Source organism: Cicer arietinum, chromosome 7 (assembly GCF_000331145.2).
Source record: "Cicer arietinum cultivar CDC Frontier isolate Library 1 chromosome 7, Cicar.CDCFrontier_v2.0, whole genome shotgun sequence".
In the NCBI taxonomy this organism is placed as follows: Eukaryota; Viridiplantae; Streptophyta; class Magnoliopsida; order Fabales; family Fabaceae; genus Cicer; species Cicer arietinum.
In genome coordinates this window covers 13168990-13187722 of record NC_021166.2, presented here as the reverse complement: position 1 = coordinate 13187722, position 18733 = coordinate 13168990, and the positions used below count along the sequence as shown (strand labels likewise).

The 18733-nt window shown below is 29.8% G+C and overlaps 2 protein-coding genes across 2 annotated transcripts; both read right to left on the bottom strand.

The window, feature by feature from the left end:
* Nucleotides 1-5681: 5681 nt before the first annotated feature.
* LOC101489675 (probable receptor-like protein kinase At2g23200) lies at nt 5682-8746 on the bottom strand. Its single transcript, XM_004509041.4, has one exon. The coding sequence runs from the start codon at nt 8524-8526 to the stop codon at nt 5998-6000; it is 2529 nt and encodes an 842-aa protein (XP_004509098.1). The 5' UTR covers nt 8527-8746; the 3' UTR covers nt 5682-5997.
* Nucleotides 8747-16455: 7709 nt separating this feature from the next.
* Nucleotides 16456-18628, bottom strand: LOC101496146 (probable receptor-like protein kinase At2g23200). The gene is given in 2 exon segments (XM_012718211.3): nt 16456-17767; nt 17770-18628. Coding segments are annotated over 2 exon segments (1668 nt in total). The 5' UTR covers nt 18562-18628; the 3' UTR covers nt 16456-16891.
* Nucleotides 18629-18733: the final 105 nt, after the last annotated feature.

Sequence of the window (18733 nt, the reverse complement as noted above, 5' to 3'; positions counted from 1 at the left end):
AATATAAAAGAGATAATAGAATTTTTGTAAAAGAGTCATGTATACAATGACATAAATAGTAGCTATAGGATTTCCTTGAAACCCATGTGAAGTATAAGCCTTTTTCAACGGTACAAATTCATTCAATTATTTTTCTATCCACATAATTTTTTAAATAGAGAATCTTGATATATTTCCTTTTAAGTGCAATTTGTGAGGATGTTGTTAACTAACTTAAAGACTCAATTGGTTAATCACCCTACCATGTTGTTGATTCCACCTCCACTCCCTTTCAATTCTAAATATATATGCACCAGAAACTTGGGAACGAATGGACGACCCTCGGTGTTTTCCAATGTTAACCATATTCCTGTCAAAAAGACAGTTCTCTTTTAGATTGAGTGACCCACAATAGTTTATTTTTTATTTATTTATTTATTTTAATTTTATCAATAAAAATTAATATGTGTAGTCTATATATAAATTAAAAATATCAATGGTCTTTTATTAAAAAAGAAAAAGAGTACCGTAAAAACAATTTTATTTTAACAACTCTCTTCAATAGGTTCCACACTTGTTAGCCCTTAACCGTCCATTTTGGCCTTCCATATACCCTTCCTTAATTAATATGTAAAGCCTCTTTGACTCTCTTCTCTTAGGAGATGCCAAACCAATCATTTTATTTTTAGCTCTACCCCTTTATTTTCGTCAATAAAACACTTCAACTTACTTCATCACCAATAGTGTTGGTTGCACCAACAACAACAAAAAAATGAGGTTCTCTGTTTTACTTCTAGTCTTTTTCACAGTGGTTGCTACCACAAAGCCTTATTTTGTAAACTCTAGAATCCTTCAATCACAAACAAAGACAAAAAATACAACTCACGAACACATCAAAGAGTTTCAACATCTCAAGGCTTCAATGATAATAGAAAAAGTCAACAACAAAGGGTATAAGATGATGACAAACAGGATTTTGGTTGATAATAACCAAGTTCATACCATGACTTCAGGGCCAAGTAGAAGAGGTTCAGGTCACTAACATGATGTTTTAGTTAATATTGGTTTGAATTTTATTTTCTTGTTTATGTTTGGATTCATATAATTAAGAGAGCTTATTTGTACATGTAAACTATATATGGGAAGTGTAACTTATGTCTATAACGTATTTAGGTGTTATTTTTTTTTTTAGAAGAACATTAACATGTTGGAAAATTTGAAATTTGCCCATTGTATAACATTTTTAAGCTTGAATATATTAAACATTAGGAAGTTCTAGCATTGATACTCACTGTATTAAAATGTTTGAGAGCTCTCAAGTCTTGAGTTTTTAATTATTGGTAAGATTATAATTTTATTTGACTTGATTAGTTTATTTGTAAAATAAAAAAGTTAATGAATGAAATTCAATATATATATATATATATATATATATATATATGATGGTTTGAAAATTATTAGCTCAATGAATTGTAACATCACCAACTTTTTGAAAGTGTATTTTGTTTGGTAACAAACAAAGTTAATTAGAGATGAAGCAAATACTACCTCTATCTCTTACCATAAAACTCATTTGATCAATATATAAAAATTAAGAAAAATAGTTTTGACACTAAATTCTTTTGATTAATGATGTAATTTTTTTTCTAAAAATATATTTCAATTCTTAAGAAAGAGAAGTAATTTATCTTTTAATTATTTACATTTAATAAGAGGTATTTTTGTGAAAAACTAATTAATACTTCTTTAAATTTTTAAAAAATCTTATATAGAAAGAATAATATTTTTTTACAATAAAAACTTATATATTAGAATAGAGGTAGTAATAAAGAGTGCACGGTTAAAGATTTTTCTTGTGAGCACTATTTATACTTTAGAGTTTTTAAATTTGACTCGGGTGTGAATTGAATCTAAGCTCAATTAATTCAATCAACCTTTTGGTTGCAACATGTTTTCAATTATGGTGCAGGGGTCATCTATTGCTGTTGCATAGTGTTACCGCCGGTAGAACAGTTGAATTTACAAGGAAAATAAAATTTTTATCACTAAAATGAATGATTCTGTATCAAGTTGCACAATACAACTATTATATAGAACAAGAATATGACTCGTGTTTTGCGCAGATTCAATTTTAAGTTTTTTAGAAATTGATATATATATATATATATATATATATATTAAATTTGTAAAATTTTATGGCTATAAAAAGAATAAATGGAATAAAAGAATTTGTAAAATCTGTAATTAAATGAATATATTTATTTTTTTAAAAATGATAAAAATAATGTCTTACAAAATTGTAATCATAAAAAAAGTAATAATTTTTTAATGGATGAAAAAATTATTATTAATTAAAGTTGAACTAATAACAATTTTACAACCATTTCGAGTTAAATTTCTCTGTCTATAATATCAAATTTGTATCATTTAGATGACACCCTCATGATCCATGCACATAAAATATTAACTATGATTTAAATGATAAATTATATAACTAATAATCGTAAACTCTATTTTTATTAAAGTATATAAGTTACGTAGGAATTTTTTATATTTTAAAATATTTTGAAATAATGCTCACGGTGAATATATGCATTGATAACTAATACAAGAAAGAAATCACACATTTTTTTAATAGATTGATTAATTGCTATTTGTTATGGTAAATATATGTGATGACACAATAATAACAATAATAACAACAACAACAACAATAATAATAATAATAATAATAATAATAATAATAATAATAATATATAAAAGTTGTATATTGACTATTTTTAATATCTAAATAAACATTTAAAAATATTTAAACATTTTATCAACTATATTGCCAATATTTATTAAAATAGTTTTGATTCAATATTTATTTATTTATTTAATTTGGCTTAAACTTAATTAGATTGTCTATTTACAACTGATTATTAATTTTTAAGTTGTGATTATTATATTTTTATATATTTTATAGTCATTTAAAGTGGTTGTTATATTTTAATAATTAAAACATTGTGATGTATTTATATGTAATAAATTATCAACAGTGACTTAATATGAAATTAAGTTTGTAGTAAGAGTTGTGTTTTTATTGTTGGTTTTTCAATCTAGAGATGTACGTAAATATATGGTATAATAAAAAATAGAGAGGTTTTAGTTTTTCAATCATAGTTTTTTTTGTTTAAAGATATTGTATTTTCTTCATTGTTTGTCCTTTCTTTTTATATTGATTGAAACTAACATTCTATATGATGTATACTATTGGTTGTCTAAACGAGCAATTGGTGTGAATTGTGAACAAAATTATGTGATGTTATTTTTCCATATGCCACTTGGTTAGTGTGTATGCTTAAAAGCTAGCAGAACAAATTTGTTATGCTAATTGACATTGTAAACTATTGGCTAAAATGAACTGTAGGGTTTGTCTATATTTATCTGTTACTTGACCTAAAAATCTAAAAGAATAAAGGAATTGAAAGTGTCAAAGATTAGATAAGAAAAATCGTTTTGTGGTTAAGAATTCGAACATTTTCAATGGATCTAAAATAATGATAGTTAAAGAAAATCAAACGATTTGTATCTAAAAGTTACAAAATACCCGGAGTAAATATATTGAAAACATAGAAAAATTTAAGATATAAAGTAATGAGAAAATACATAAACCAAAAGAAAACCGAGTTGTGTATATTAAATTAGAGCCGGAAGACATAAATAATTAAAAAAGAGGCAAATAAAAATAGAAGAAGAATAGAATTAAGTGGAGAAAGAAAATGATCTGAACATAAAATTTGAACTAGCTAAAGAAGTCATCAAAAAGTTATACAATATCACACTTTTATTCATATTTGGTGTGAGAATTGAGAAAGTATGAATGAATTGAAAATGCCAAAGATAAAATAAGAAAAATCATTTTGTAGTTTAAGAATTCGAAAATGTTCGATAGATAAAAAAATATCAGTTAAAGAAAAATAAATAATTTATCAAAATATTAATACAATATATATTTTTTTAAAGAATTATAAAATTCGTTGAAAAAATTAATTTAATATATTATAATAGATTCAAATCCTCAAATATAAATATGTGATGCATAAACACTCAAATACATGATTCAAAATCATAGAAGCACAAAACCAATGTGCTTTTTTATACGTGTGAGGTACATTATATTTACAATTCGGTAATATATAGTAAATTATTAAAGAAAAAAATGAAATATCTCTAACTCCCTCGTCACATAATTTAGTGACAGCACGAATGCATTCCACAGTAAAAATAAACTAAGCAGAATCAGGATAATATGCAAATGTGTAGACTTCGGATGATTATATTGCTTTTATTATTTTTGCGTCTCGCAGTGATACCAAATATAGGTTTAAATGGTTTGATGAATTGAAGTAGGTGCCACCACCACTTGTAAGTTACAAGACTTATTAGTGTGAAATATATATTTTAATCCAGCTATATGAACTATAAAGAAATTCTGAGTTGAACCCTGTGTTTGTTTGCAAGAAATGGGTTACACGATTAATTAAGCCATATATATGTTCTAATGGCACCAGTAAATTCAAACGAGCATGGAGAGTGGACACTATATAAACGTACTGCCAAACCAGTCATAATCATTAATGGTGACATTTTTCACAATGGACAAACTTTAAAATATGTTATAATTAATTATTCATATTAATTATATTAATTGGACTTGTAGTGACCAATTTTCTGTTCTTTTGGAGATAAATAATTACTACTTGAAGTTGGTTCCCAATATATGACAAAGTGGTTGACTAGCTTTTGTGAGATAATCCAACCTTTGGATACTTGCTATCCTAGCTAGATCAAAGTATGAAAATTGTACAAGATTTGATTCTCCTTATTTCATTTCAAAATTGATTCCCGATATACTTGCTTTTTTGTTTTGTAATCCCAAATTTTAGTAACCATAGCTCTATTTCTAGCTGTATTTGTTTTTTACTTATAGCTTTCTAATTGTTGTATGTTAGTTTCTCTCTTAACTTGGCTCGACCAAACAGAAAGGATGATATCAAATAACACAGAAAATTGCAATTAAGGTAGGAATTGATAATATCACAAAGGTGAACCCAAACGAGATGTATTATATTTTTCACATGGACAAATATGCTATTTGTGTTCATTGAATTGGATTGGTTTGCATTGATCATCATTATGTCATTCTGGTTACTATAAGCAGGATAGAAAGAAATGTATTCAGTAGCTGCTAGGCCAATAATGCCACTCTCTTCTCCTTTGACAAGATGATTAATTTGTTGGAGCCAAAATCAATCCTTTAAAACCCTAAAGTATTAGTATGCGGAAACATACCAGAAATCACGTTGACCAATTAGTCCTGCAGTGTCTTCTAGATCAACATGTACTTGAGATAATCCTTTTGCTACCTTTATGTCTCCTTCTAACAATGCGGTTCTAGATCAACATGTAACTTGAAGAAGCAAAGTTTTAGTCTAAGAGAATAAAACAAAAGCACAAGATATATATTGTTTATGACAAAATCCAAAACGTACAGCAATAGGTCTGCATTATGCAGAATGTCACCAAAACTATTGACATCATTCACCTATACGTCAGGGATAGCAATGCAAACCATGCATCCTTTCATGCTTCGTGCTCCTAAGTTAAATGTTAGATTCATGTTTCAGCATAATTTGCATGCCGTGGATACCCAAAAATGGGGAAGAAAACTGAATATATACCAGTATGTACTAGCATTGTTGGCCACAGTATAGACTACATACATTGGTTCAAGCATTACAACAAGTGCTATCCATAATACGCTTAGTTACCAATAATTTATTGCAATCATCAGAAATAGACACCCTCATCATTAATCTTACAATTGGGAATAGAGCAGCACCTATGACTAAGGGGAAAATAATACAAGAAAACAAGGACAAAACCGAGAAGTGAGCTATCTAATAAAACAGCTCCTCAACTGGAGACACCTGAGAGTTGATCATTGTGTCTTGAAGGACATGTCATGAAATTTTATCTAGCATCATCAATTTTCAACTGAGAGAAAACAGAATCTGCTGCACTATCAGATTCATCAAGCCTCCCAATAGACATGTCATCCACTTCACTCAGTGTAGACAGAGATGGTAAACGCCGAATATTCGGCAATTGAATTGAAACAGATGCACTGCTAGAACTATCCTCATGAGGTTCTCTATGTATTGCACCTCTCTGAAGCTGTAAAGCATATTCCAAGTCCCACAACACATCGCCCATTTTAGGCCTGTCACAACCATCATCTTGTAAGCATTTTTCCACTGTCTCACTAAACTTTCTAAGTGAGTTTGGATCAATTTGTCCCTTGATGGAATTATCAATGATATCTTCTAGCATCCCTTTGTCTTTGCAGAGCAATCCCCATTCAGCCAAGTTCACTTGTTCCCTCGGAAGCGACGGTTCAATTGCTGGTCTTGAACACAACACTTCAAGTAAAACCACCCCAAATGAATAAACATCAGATTTTTCTGTGAGCTGTTGTGATCTAAAGTACTCAGGATCAAGATACCCAAAAGTTCCTTTAACACCTGTGCTGACATAAGAATGCTGATCGAGAGGACCGGTTCTTGAAAGACCAAAATCAGCAACTTTAGCTACAAGATTCTCATCAAGCAAAATGTTAGTGGATTTCACATCGCGGTGAATGATTCCACCAGTTGCTCCTTTGTGAAGGTAATGAAGACCTCTAGCAGCACCAATACAAATCTCAAGCCTTTGCTTCCAAGTCAAACAAGGCATATTTGTACTATTGTACAAATTGTCTCTAAGTGTACCTTTTTCCATATACTCATAAACAAGTATCATCTCATACCTTTCATCACAATACCCAATTAAGGAAACAAGATGTCTATGACGAATCTTCGACAAAACCATTATCTCAGTCTGAAATTCAGGAAGCCCTTGACCTGAACCTGGCTCACTTCTTTTTACTGCAACACTTATTCCATTCTTGAGAACCCCCTTATAAACAATTCCAAAACCACCCTTTCCAATTATCCTCTTCGCATCGAAATTCTCCGTCGCGAATTGAATATCAAGGAACGAGATTTTCAGGCCAAGGTTAATATTAGGTAGAGGTGATCCTTGAATTGTTGTTCCATCAGTTAATCTGCTATGAGAACTCCCTCCTCCAGCTGCTGCTGGAATTGGCAACCAATCGGAATTCTCAACAGCCTTTTGTTTCCTGATTTTACTAATCCAAAAAACAACAACAAAAACAACAGAAACCAAAACTAGACCTCCAACAGCCGCACCAACCACCACAGGAAGACTAACCTTCTTTGAATCAGAATCGTCTAAGTCAGCCAAACCCGACGCTTCAATCACTTTCATTAGTTCTAGCCCGTTTAAAAACGCATTTGGTTCATCAACGCCCGTTGTATTAGGCTCTATGTTAACCTTCAATAGCCCAGAGTTATCAGAACGAACAACATAATCATAATAATAAGGAGTGAACACCTCTATGTTATCATTTACATTGCCAACATAACTGTCATAAATGAAGAGAAAGAAGTTTGTAAGACCACTCTGTTTATTAAAAATGTCACAAAAGTGAAGCCTAAGGAGATGATCTATATTCTTCTCCACTGGAACACTCCAATTAATGTGTAAACCATTAGAACCGTTAATACTCTCTTTCGCAGTTCTATAAACATCATTTGGACCAATATATTTACCATCATCATCTGCAGCGAATTTAACTATACCATCAAAGGAAGAATTCTTAGCATTTTCTGGATTAGTTATATAACTGTCATCTGGTAACCACTCTCTCGATAAGTTGTCGATATCTCTAGTGACGGTTTCGCCACCGACGTTAAGACGGAGTTTAGTTTCGAAAGCTCGTGAGAGAAAACCGCCAATATAAGGAGTTAAAGGTTCATCAGTGGATTCTTTGTAATTGAAACGATATAATGAATCGGGAAATAAATGGAGAGGGAGTTTGAAGAGTTCTATTGCGTTAACAAACGCGAACGATGATTTTTGAGGTGTGAAAGTGATTTTGAAAGTGCTTCTAGTGATATTAACTAAATATTCTATTACTAAAGGAGAATTGGAGTTGGTGGTGTTTTTGGCGTCAAAAGTTAGTAACGGAGAGAAATTTGAAACGGAAACGTTGAATTTAGCGGTGGAAAGGTTAGTTGGTGAAGAGAATGAAAAGAAATGGAAGCGTAGCATGTATGTGTTGCTTGGGCTGGTATTGAATTCGTATGAAGATTGTGTTTTGAAAATTCTTGCTGATTGGTAAAGAGATAAAGATGTTGATGATGGATTGCTTTCTGTGTAGCTATTTTGGAAACTTTTTTTAGGGTAATTGGGGTCAGATTCAGCGATATAAACGTTGTTGTTTTGCTTAATATTGGTGTCTGAACCGCAATTGATAAAGTATGTGAGTTGGAGAGTGTATGATCCGAGTGAGAGGAATTGTAATAATGAGAATTGAAGAAGAAAAAAAGCAAATGAAAAGATTGAGTGTTGAATTGTGTGGTGCTTATGTGTTTCCATAGGGAGGATTATTGTGTTTGGTTGATGATTGTTTGAAGATATGATGATTGCAATTTTAGAAGTAAGGAAGAGAAGGGATGCAGTGAAGACTTTGACTTGGATAAGAGGAAGACTTTTGCTGATGTTCAGTCGTCAGGTTTGATTTTTCTTCGTCCCAGTTTGTTTCTCTTTCTTTTTTTAGTGTTGATTTTTGAATACTTCTACAAAAATCAACACTCATTCTAGTTCTCTTTATCTCTCTCTATCTCTATGAGTTTTCTACTTATCACATTTATCTAAAGGTAAAAATAGGTTAGACGGTCTCAGGTCTATGACCACTTATTAAAAGAAATCTGATTTATTTATTTAAATAGATGAAATTCAAATTCTTTAAAATATATATATATAATAATGATAATAAAAAAATACATCAAAGATGTTATGAAAAGTGTTGTTGGTTGTATGGTTTTGCAAAATTTATTATTTTTATTAGTGTATATTTTTTAAAAATAGATTAAATGTCATATTTAAAAGTCTTAACACAAAATATAATTTTTAACAGACTATGTTATGATGATAGCTAATATTCGGATGAAATTCAAGATTATGAGAAATCTCCGCAATGAAGAAGATAAATTTGTGTATCCTCTAAAATCAACACCCTGAAACTAATATTTTGGTATAAATCTTAGCGCCAATTTATTTTATATAGATTTTTATTCATGTTATGAATTTAAATCATATATCTAATTTTAGTTATATATACAAGATATCATTTATTATGTTATTACTAATATAATCTAATTTTTTTAGAATAGATAGTTCGTTTAATAGAACATCAAATATGATTTAATAGTTAGATTCTATTGAATATTAGAACATTATTCTTAAAGTATTCATAGTCAAAGTATTATTGTTAATTAGAACGACAATAATACATCCAGATTATTATGCAACCACATCTCATTGATAAAAAATATGAGATATCAAGTCGTCACATAAGTGTAATTACAAAATATAATATTTATACTAGATTAACCCACCATGAGAATGCTATATAATTGTTGTGTAAATGTCATTAGCAATTCTTATGCGGCCGTAGTGAGTAGTCATTTATTCTTGAAGTCACTACAATTCATATATGTGAAGTTGTAGGTTTAAAGACCATCAAACGTTTGTAGACAAGACAATCATTAAAATGATTATTGGATATTCAATAAACCATGTGGAGGAGTGTGAGTGGTGTAGATAAGATTCATTCCTCCTATATAACATGATATGTGAAAATGCATGGCCATGTTAGAATAGATCAATATATGATAGTAGGTCCATTGGTTTTACGCGTCTACTATGAAATCAAGAAATAAATAATTGAACATTGCAAGGATGACATATATTGTGATTTGCGTTCAACTAGACATTTTGATGAATGGACAATTACTACATAGTAAATAGTGATTGTGGTAAGGTTTAAATTGTATCACTAATTTTCTCATAATTCACATAGCAATGATGTATTGCTAGATGTCAATCATTGTTTATAATATTTTATATTATATAAACTATATATAATATTTAATATTATTACCATTTCAGTGAGAATATATAAAGGTCACACACATAGAGTGCTAACAGCATAACAAACGTGTCACGCACGATTTGTTTGCAAAAAAGGAGTCGCCACCAATTTTATTTTATATAAAAAAAATTAGGTAAAACCCTAAAATATTTTTCTTGAACCAAAAAATTCATATTCAGGAGTAGATTTCGAGTAGGGAAGTATCACTACCCTACATTGTCCGTTAAAATGATTACCCTATAATTAATTGTATACAACCTATTCATTTATTTAATTATTTATTTTTACCTCAAAAAATAATAAAAAAAGAAAATAAATTATTTACATTAATAAAAGAACGAAAAACATTTTTTATTAATTTGATTTGACATGGGGAATATCTTACTCCTAAATATCTATTCAATGCAATAGAGAAATCAAAATGGACATAGTTATTGATATAAATTATTTGTGTGTTGACCAATTTTTATTATTAATTCCACTTCATATATATATTATTTAAGGAATGACTTTTATTATTTTTGACTTTACAAGCATAAAAGATAAAAAAGCCAAGACCTAAAAGCATGATTAGTTTACTTTCTAGGATTTTGATGGGTAAGTCGACATACCGTTTCTTTTTTCTTCTATCAAAAGAAAAACAAAATTACAGAAAACGGTGAAAAAAGTGTTATACATTTATGATGACATAAACAGATTCACGAGCGGTGAAAAGAGTGTTGTACATTTATGATGGCATAAACATATTCCCGAGCCGCCGACGCATACATGGTGTAGACCAGCAACGATGTAAGAGATTAAGATTCGTCACGCAAGAAAGAAAACAAAACAAAGAAGGGATGTCGCGAATCAGATGAAGAAGAAGATGATCATATGACAACCGATCTGGTTTTATTAGTTCATTTCAAAGCTTGATTGTGAAACGAACAACAACAACATAGAATCAATAATGGTTTTTTGGTGGACAGATTCAAGAACACGAAACATATTTTAATCCTTCCTCCTTTCGCCCCGATTTCGTATGAGTAGAATAATGATGTATCTTTGATTGACAGATTCGAGCACATCTAACCTACTGATATTTCCCCCCTTTAAGAGTCATCTAAGACTTCTATTTAAAATAATAGCTTAGGTTAAATTATTTTTAGAAAAAAAAAATCATTATTCTTAATCAATTACACGATGGTTAAAAATACTTGCTATTATTTCCAATTAAAGACAAGTTATAAGATTGACTTTTTTTTATTACAAATTTTCTTAAAAATATGTCATTATTGCTATTTAGGGTCAATCAATAAGATTGGCCTACCTATTACAATTATTTTAATTAATTAAAAAAAATCTAATAGTCTAATTCTTAAATTATTTTCGTTTTTTTTGTTTATTAAAATAATTTCGATTTTTTTTTCTTAATAACTCTTATTATTTTAGAATTTTTTAATATTTTCGAGCAAAATTAGGTGTCTACAGTTATCCCTATTTACTTATAATTTACTAGACAATCAAAGTAAAGGACAAGTAAAGACGGCGACTCTAAGTTTGTCTGCAAAAGATAGAAAATTTCTTTTTATTAATAAGCATAACATATATCTCTTTTTATTAACAAACGAATATAATACGGAAAATTAAATAAAAACTATATATTGAAATAAAAAAATAAAGTTAGGGTAAAAAGTCCAAAGTACCCCTTTTGTAACATTTTTTGTAAATAATAAGTAAAGACGGACAAAATTAGGGTAAAAAGTCCAAAACACCCCTTTTTTAATTAAATATGATTTAATATATTAATATATTTATAATTTATTTAATTGATTTTGCTTTGATTAAACAAAGAGGGTTTGATAATTAGTTGAATTAAATATGATTTAATTTATTTCATATTTTGTATTTAATTAAAGAGTTTAATTAAATATAATAATTTTAGAAATTATTTTGGGTTGGGCCCAAAATAAGAGTCTTAGAATTTTAGTTGCTCATTCTCTATAAATAGAAGAGCAACACATTCTCAAGTAATCCTAAATTACTACTACCCCTCATAGAATGACAAGCACCACGTTATGTTTTGTACTCGTTATGTAGAGCCACCAATAATTTTTCGTGTTGGTGATTAAAGGTAAAAGCATGATTCAAGATAAATGATATGTGTTGGTGATGTGTCACCTTGACACTTCAAGAGGTAAACACATGAACCCTTCTAGTGAAGTTTTGTGTTTACGTGATCTTTGGGTAAAGTAATTTTTCGCTCATGAGTATTATTTTAAAAAGAATTTTTCTAATCTATCTCATGATTCTCCAACAATTATTTGTTTGAAAGTCTAGGTGACATGATCTGGTCATAATGTCCTCTGCTCATTTTGTCTCCATATCAAGATATGCATAATCAATTACAATAATAATTTTGACAAGGTTTAATGGTAAATCAATCTATGAAGATTTAATACGAAACTTCATGATACATATTGATTTCTTGCAATCAGAACAACGACAAAAAACTCTAATGCTCCCTATAAAAAGACAAGCAATCCTTATTGAAAAAAAAAACAACAATGCACGTCAATAAACACATACAACCATTTGTGCACTCTTGCTCTTAATATTTTGTCTCGTCTAAATGTTGAGAAATATATTCTTAAAGTACAACATCGTACATACACTTTTGTGAGAGTTATTAAAAAAAATCCCTAAACCTATTTTTTTATAACCTAGCCCAGCAGTGGCTGCATCCATCAATAGTTTGACTGTATTAAGTTAGAAGGTTGAAAAGACTTGAACACAGTCTATTTGACTAGTATGTGTTCAGTAGAAGTGTAACTCATTTGGTAAATTAGTGGATTAAATCCTTCAAGTTGAAGAGACTGAACATAACTATCGTGTTGGTGGTGAACTAGAATAAATTGGTTGTGTTGTTATGTTTTATATGTTCTATTTTTATCACTTTATTTTAACCTTATTAAAACGGTTTTAAAATAAAACACAATTCAAACCCTCTATTTGTTGTGTTTCTCGTTTTACAAAAGAAAGCTTGAGAGATTTTGGAGAAATCACTTCAAGACATTGACAAAGTGAAAAAGATAAGGATTCCAAATCAATTTCGAATTATTGCTTAAGGTTGAAGGCAATGGTTAATTAAATGAAGAGATATGCAGACAAAATAGAAGATGTTTGTATGGTGGAGAAAATTCTTGGTTCATTGAGTCATAAGTTCATTTATGTGGTTTGTGTTAATGAGGAGTCATGTATTAATAGAAGTCAAAAAATCTTGACTCATTCTTAATGAAAAATTAGAAGGTTCTTTACAAGTTCAAGAAGAAATAATGAAGAAAAGACAAAAAGAGCCATTAGAGCAAGTTCTCAAGACCAAAGCTTATTTCAAGGAAGAAGAGATGAATACTAATAGTTTGTGGTATTTGGACAATGATGCAAGTTATGTATGTTTGGATGCAAATAGAATTTTGTGGAGCTTAATGAGAAGATGAATGCAAATGTGTCAATTGAAGACTCATCAAAAGTGAAAATTGAAAGAAAAAATAAAGAAGACCAAAAGAATAGGACATCCATTGAAGATGCAACTCCCGACCTCATTCACCTACTTTTCAAGAAGTAAGTTCAAACGAAAGACTAGGAAGTTGAGAGACATTAATGCCATTTATCAAAGGGCTAATTATTTAGGCTATGTCATCAAAGAAGATGGGATAAAATTATAACATCGCGTCGCATTTGGATTGTTCGTGTTTAAGGAGTCACCACTAATATTATTTTATTTAAAGAAAAATTGGATAAAACCTAAATAATTAAGATCTTGAATCAAAAGTTTGGTTTCAAGAATCAATTGCGAGTAGAGAATGTATTAACACCTTATGCACCTCGTTAAAACGGTTACCCTAAAGCTAATTGTATACAAATTATTATTTGTTTACTTATTTATTTTACCCAAAAAAGAATAATAAAAAAGGAAGATAAATTATTTCCATTAATCAATGAAAAAAATATTTTTTATTAATTTTATTTGACAAGAAAAAAATATTGCTTCTATGTATCTTTAACTTCAATATGAAAATCAATACATGTAGTTCTTAGTAAAAAATATGTATCGATTAATTAATTTTATGATTACTCAATTTTATTTATTATTAAAAAAATGTTTAATAGTAATAAGTGAGAAAGAAAAAGAATTATTAAATAGTAGAACGATAAAATAAAGGAAAATATATCTATTTTTTTTATTAAAAAATTACTTTTCTATGGGCTACATCAATTTAAAAGGTACATGTTTATTGTTCTTTGCTTTCTTTGACAAAATACATCGCATATTCTTTTAAGTTACTTGAAAAAAAAATTAAATTTGATCATTTTAATTTTTGTGTGTATTAAGTTAGTCTTTTATCTTTATAAAAGTTATAATATTGAACTATTTTTAGTTTTAATTTTAATCAAAACTCCTTAAAAATTACACACCTTTTTTAAAATATTGAGATAATTTTGAATTTCAATTTTGTTGATTACAAATTAAGATTATTGATGTACATATTTATAAACATAAAAACAAATTACTTGACACTAGAAAAAAGATAAAATATTAATTTATTAAAAAAAAATTATTGTTTGTGTTTAACTTAAAGGATCGCCGAAATATATTCAAAAAATTTCTTTAATTAAATTTGACTTCATGGGTTAAGCCCATAATACCTTGTCCCCATCCTAGTTTTGCAAAACTTTAACAACAAAAAATAAATGACATAACAGTTAGGAAATATTGGGCACGCAAACTGATATAAATAACCATGGTGGTGGCGCTAGAAGGCTAACAAAGGGGCATCGCACGTTGATTCGCAGGTTAGACGGCAAATGTTAAACGCAAGTCAAGCGGCGGTCACGGGAAAGGTGAAGACCGTTATCAAATAGCGCAACGAAAAACGACTAGATGGTTCACTGTTGGGCGAGTTCGAACAACAAAGGGAAAATTAAATTTTTTTGTTTTATGGTTCTTATTTTGATCACTTTTTTTTTTTATTGATTACTTTGCAGTTTAGTTGATACTAGATATTCATGAGTAATAGTGATTGTTCATGGTTTTATTTGCTTTTACTTGTCTTGAATTCGATTTTTCTATGATGATTTCAACAGTAATCGAAAGCTCTAATGACTATGAAATACATTCATTTAGTTTAAGAATACATTCATAAGTATTATATATAAAGATGCTATATTAGTATTAGTCTAATACTATTAGATGTAATACAAAAGTAGCAAGAGAAACGAAATAACAAATACGTTAATCCGTAAAAGATGATATCCCCGAAGGAAGAAAACAAGCATAAAGTAGATAAATATGATGTTTGAAAGTATCTTAATACAATTTCTAGAGAAATAATGCGTAACGACTTTTTCAATTTCGCGGTCTCTTCTCTCCCTTTTAATGCCTTTCTTTTTGTAAATAATTATAAAAAATGTTGTACAAAAATAGCTCAACAAGAACTAAGAGTGGTTTGTCTAAGGACATATTCAAACACAACATAAATTATGGTCCATCAATCTCTCCTCCTCTTTTTTAAATGATATAAGACTCATATTAATATTAATAAATTAAATTAAATAACTTTTGGGAACAAAATTTGCAATCGTTGCTAATTACTAAAATTAAGTTTTTTTCATTACAGACTATGTCGGTTAACTGGTCATATTCAAAAACATTGTTCAAATGTTACAGACAACTCTAATCTATCTATGTAATTTAAAATTTGTGGTTATGTATTTTTATGAATTATATATATATATATATATATATATATATATATATATATATTCTTTTTTTTTTTTTTTGAAAAATTTGTTTAAGGAAGTCACCATTTTCAAAGGTAACTTGTAAGAGAGAAAAAACAAGGATGTTTTGATATATAATTTTGAAAAGGGAGTAGTTTGATAATACAAAAAATTAAAATATGAATTATTAGAAAGAAAAGAAAAAAAAATCTACAATTACAGCTAAATCCACCGCTACTTTTGAAATTTTGTAAAATATTATTAAAAATAGTGAAAAAAGTTACACAAAATAAATTCCAAATGAAGAAAATATATTTCGAATGAAGAAAGAAAGAGTGGAAATAATGTGTGAAGAAAGACTAAAACTGCAATTAAGCATTTTTTTAAAAAAGATGGCCATTATCCAGCCATGTGTATGGAAAATATTTGGATACAAAGGTTAATAGAAAAACTTGGGTCCAAGAAGAAGTAGGAGATCATTGTGTATTGTGGCAGTTAGAGTACCTTTCATTCCATGACAAATTATCGTAATCTTACTAAATCACTTAGCTTAACCTTAAATAACCGTTCACAAGACATGATTATTCAAATATAAGACTAGTGTTTTTGTTTTTGAAGAAGGCCAGACTTTTATTGAGAGAGCATAAAAACAAAGCACATAGCAATAGCTCTGCATGATGTAAAACGTCACCAAAACATTAAGGATAGCAATGCCAACCATGCATCCTTTCACGCTTCATGCTCCTGAGTCAAATGTTGGATCAATGATCCAACATAATTTGCATGACATTGATACCCAAAAAAAGAGAAGAAAACTGAATCATAATCTAGTATCTACTAGCATTGCTGGCCAAAGTATAGACTAAATAAGTGCTGTACATAATGCAGCTAATAGTAATTACCAACAATTTATTGCATTCGTCAGAAATAGACATCATTAATCTTACAACCATTACCAAGGACAAAACAGAGGAGTGAGCTATCTAAAAAAACAGCTCCTCCACTTGAGAGTTGATCATTGTGTCTTGAAGAACATGACATGAAATTCTATCTGGCTTCCTCAATCTTCAACTGTGAGAAAACAGAATCTGCTGCACAATTAGATTCATCAACCCTCCCAGTAGACATGTCATCCACTTCTCTCAGTGTAGACAGAGAAGGCAAATGCCGAATGTTCGACAACTGAATTGAAACAGAAGGACTGATAGAACTATCCTCATGTGGTTCTCTGTGTATTGCACCTTTCTGAAGCTGCAAAGCATATTCCAAGTCCCACAAAACATCACCCATTGTAGGCCTATCACAACCATCATCTTGTAAGCATTTTTCCACTGTCTCACTAAACTTTTTAAGTGAGTTTGGATCAATTTGTCCCTTAATGGAATTATCAATGATGTCTTCTAGCATTCCTTTATCTTTGCAAAACAATCCCCATTGAGCCAAGTTCACCTGTTCCCTCGGAAGCGACGGTTCAATCGCTGGTCTTGAACACAACACTTCAAGTAGAACCACCCCAAATGAATAGACATCAAATTTTTCTGTCAGTTGTTGTGATCTAAAGTACTCAGGATCAAGATACCCAAAAGTTCCTTTAACACCTGTGCTGACATAAGAATGCTGATCGAGAGGACCGGTTCTCGAAAGACCAAAATCCGCAACTTTAGCTACATGATTCTCATCAAGCAGTATGTTTGTGGATTTCACATCGCGGTGAATGATTCCTCCGGTTGCTCCTTTGTGAAGGTAATGAAGACCTCTAGCAGCACCAATACAAATCTCAAGCCTTTGCTTCCAAGTCAAACAAGGCATATTTTTACTATTGTACAAATTGTCTTTAAGTGTACCTTTTTCCATATACTCATAAACAAGTATCATCTCATACCTTTCATCACAATACCCAATTAAGGAAACAAGGTGTCTGTGTGACGAATCTTCGACAAAACAATTATCTCGGTATGAAATTCATGAAGTCCTTGACTTGAACCTGGCTCACTTCTTTTCACTGCCACACTTATTCCATTCTTGAGAACTCCCTTATAAACAATTCCAAAACCGCCCTTTCCAATTATCCTCTTCGCATTGAAGTTCTCGGTTGCGAATTGAAGGTCAAGCAAGGAGATTTTCAATCTAAGGTTATTATCAGATAATCTGCTATGAGAACTCCCTCCTCCAGCTGCTGCTGGAATTGGCAACCAATCGGAATTCTCAACAGCCTTTTGTTTCCTGATTTTACTAATCCAAAAAACAACAACAAAAACAACAGAAACCAAAACTAGACCTCCAACAGCCGCACCAACCACCACAGGAAGACTAACCTTCTTTGAATCAGAATCGTCTAAGTCAGCCAAACCCGACGCTTCAATCACTTTCATTAGTTCTAGCCCGTTTAAAAATGCATTTGGTTCATGAACGCCAGTTGTATTAGGCTTTATGGTAACCTTCAATAACCCAGAGTTATCGGAACGAACAACATAATCATCATAATAAGGAGAGAAGATCATTGGGTCATCATTTACATTGGTAGCATAAATGTCATAAATGAAGAGAAAGAAGTTTGTAAGACCACTTTGTTGATTAAAAATGTCACAAAAGTGAAGCCTAAGGAGATGATCTATATTCTTCTCCACTGGAACACTCCAACTAATGTTTAAACCGTTAGAACCGTTAATACTCTCTTTCGCAGTTCTATAAACATCATTTGGACCACTCTGTAGCATCAAAAATATCAAAATATTTTTTTTATTTTTATTAAAAAATTATTTATTTATTTTTACTCTCTCATATTTTTCTCTATTCTTTTATTTATTGTGCTCTCTTCATTTATTCTCTCTCTCTCTCTCTCTCTCTCTCTATATATATATATATATATATATATATATATATATATAT

Excerpts from the sequence above, each read along its gene's own strand:
- LOC101489675 (XM_004509041.4), bottom strand. The coding sequence starts at position 8,526 with ATGGAAACACATAAGCACCACACAATTCAACACTCAATCTTTTCATTT.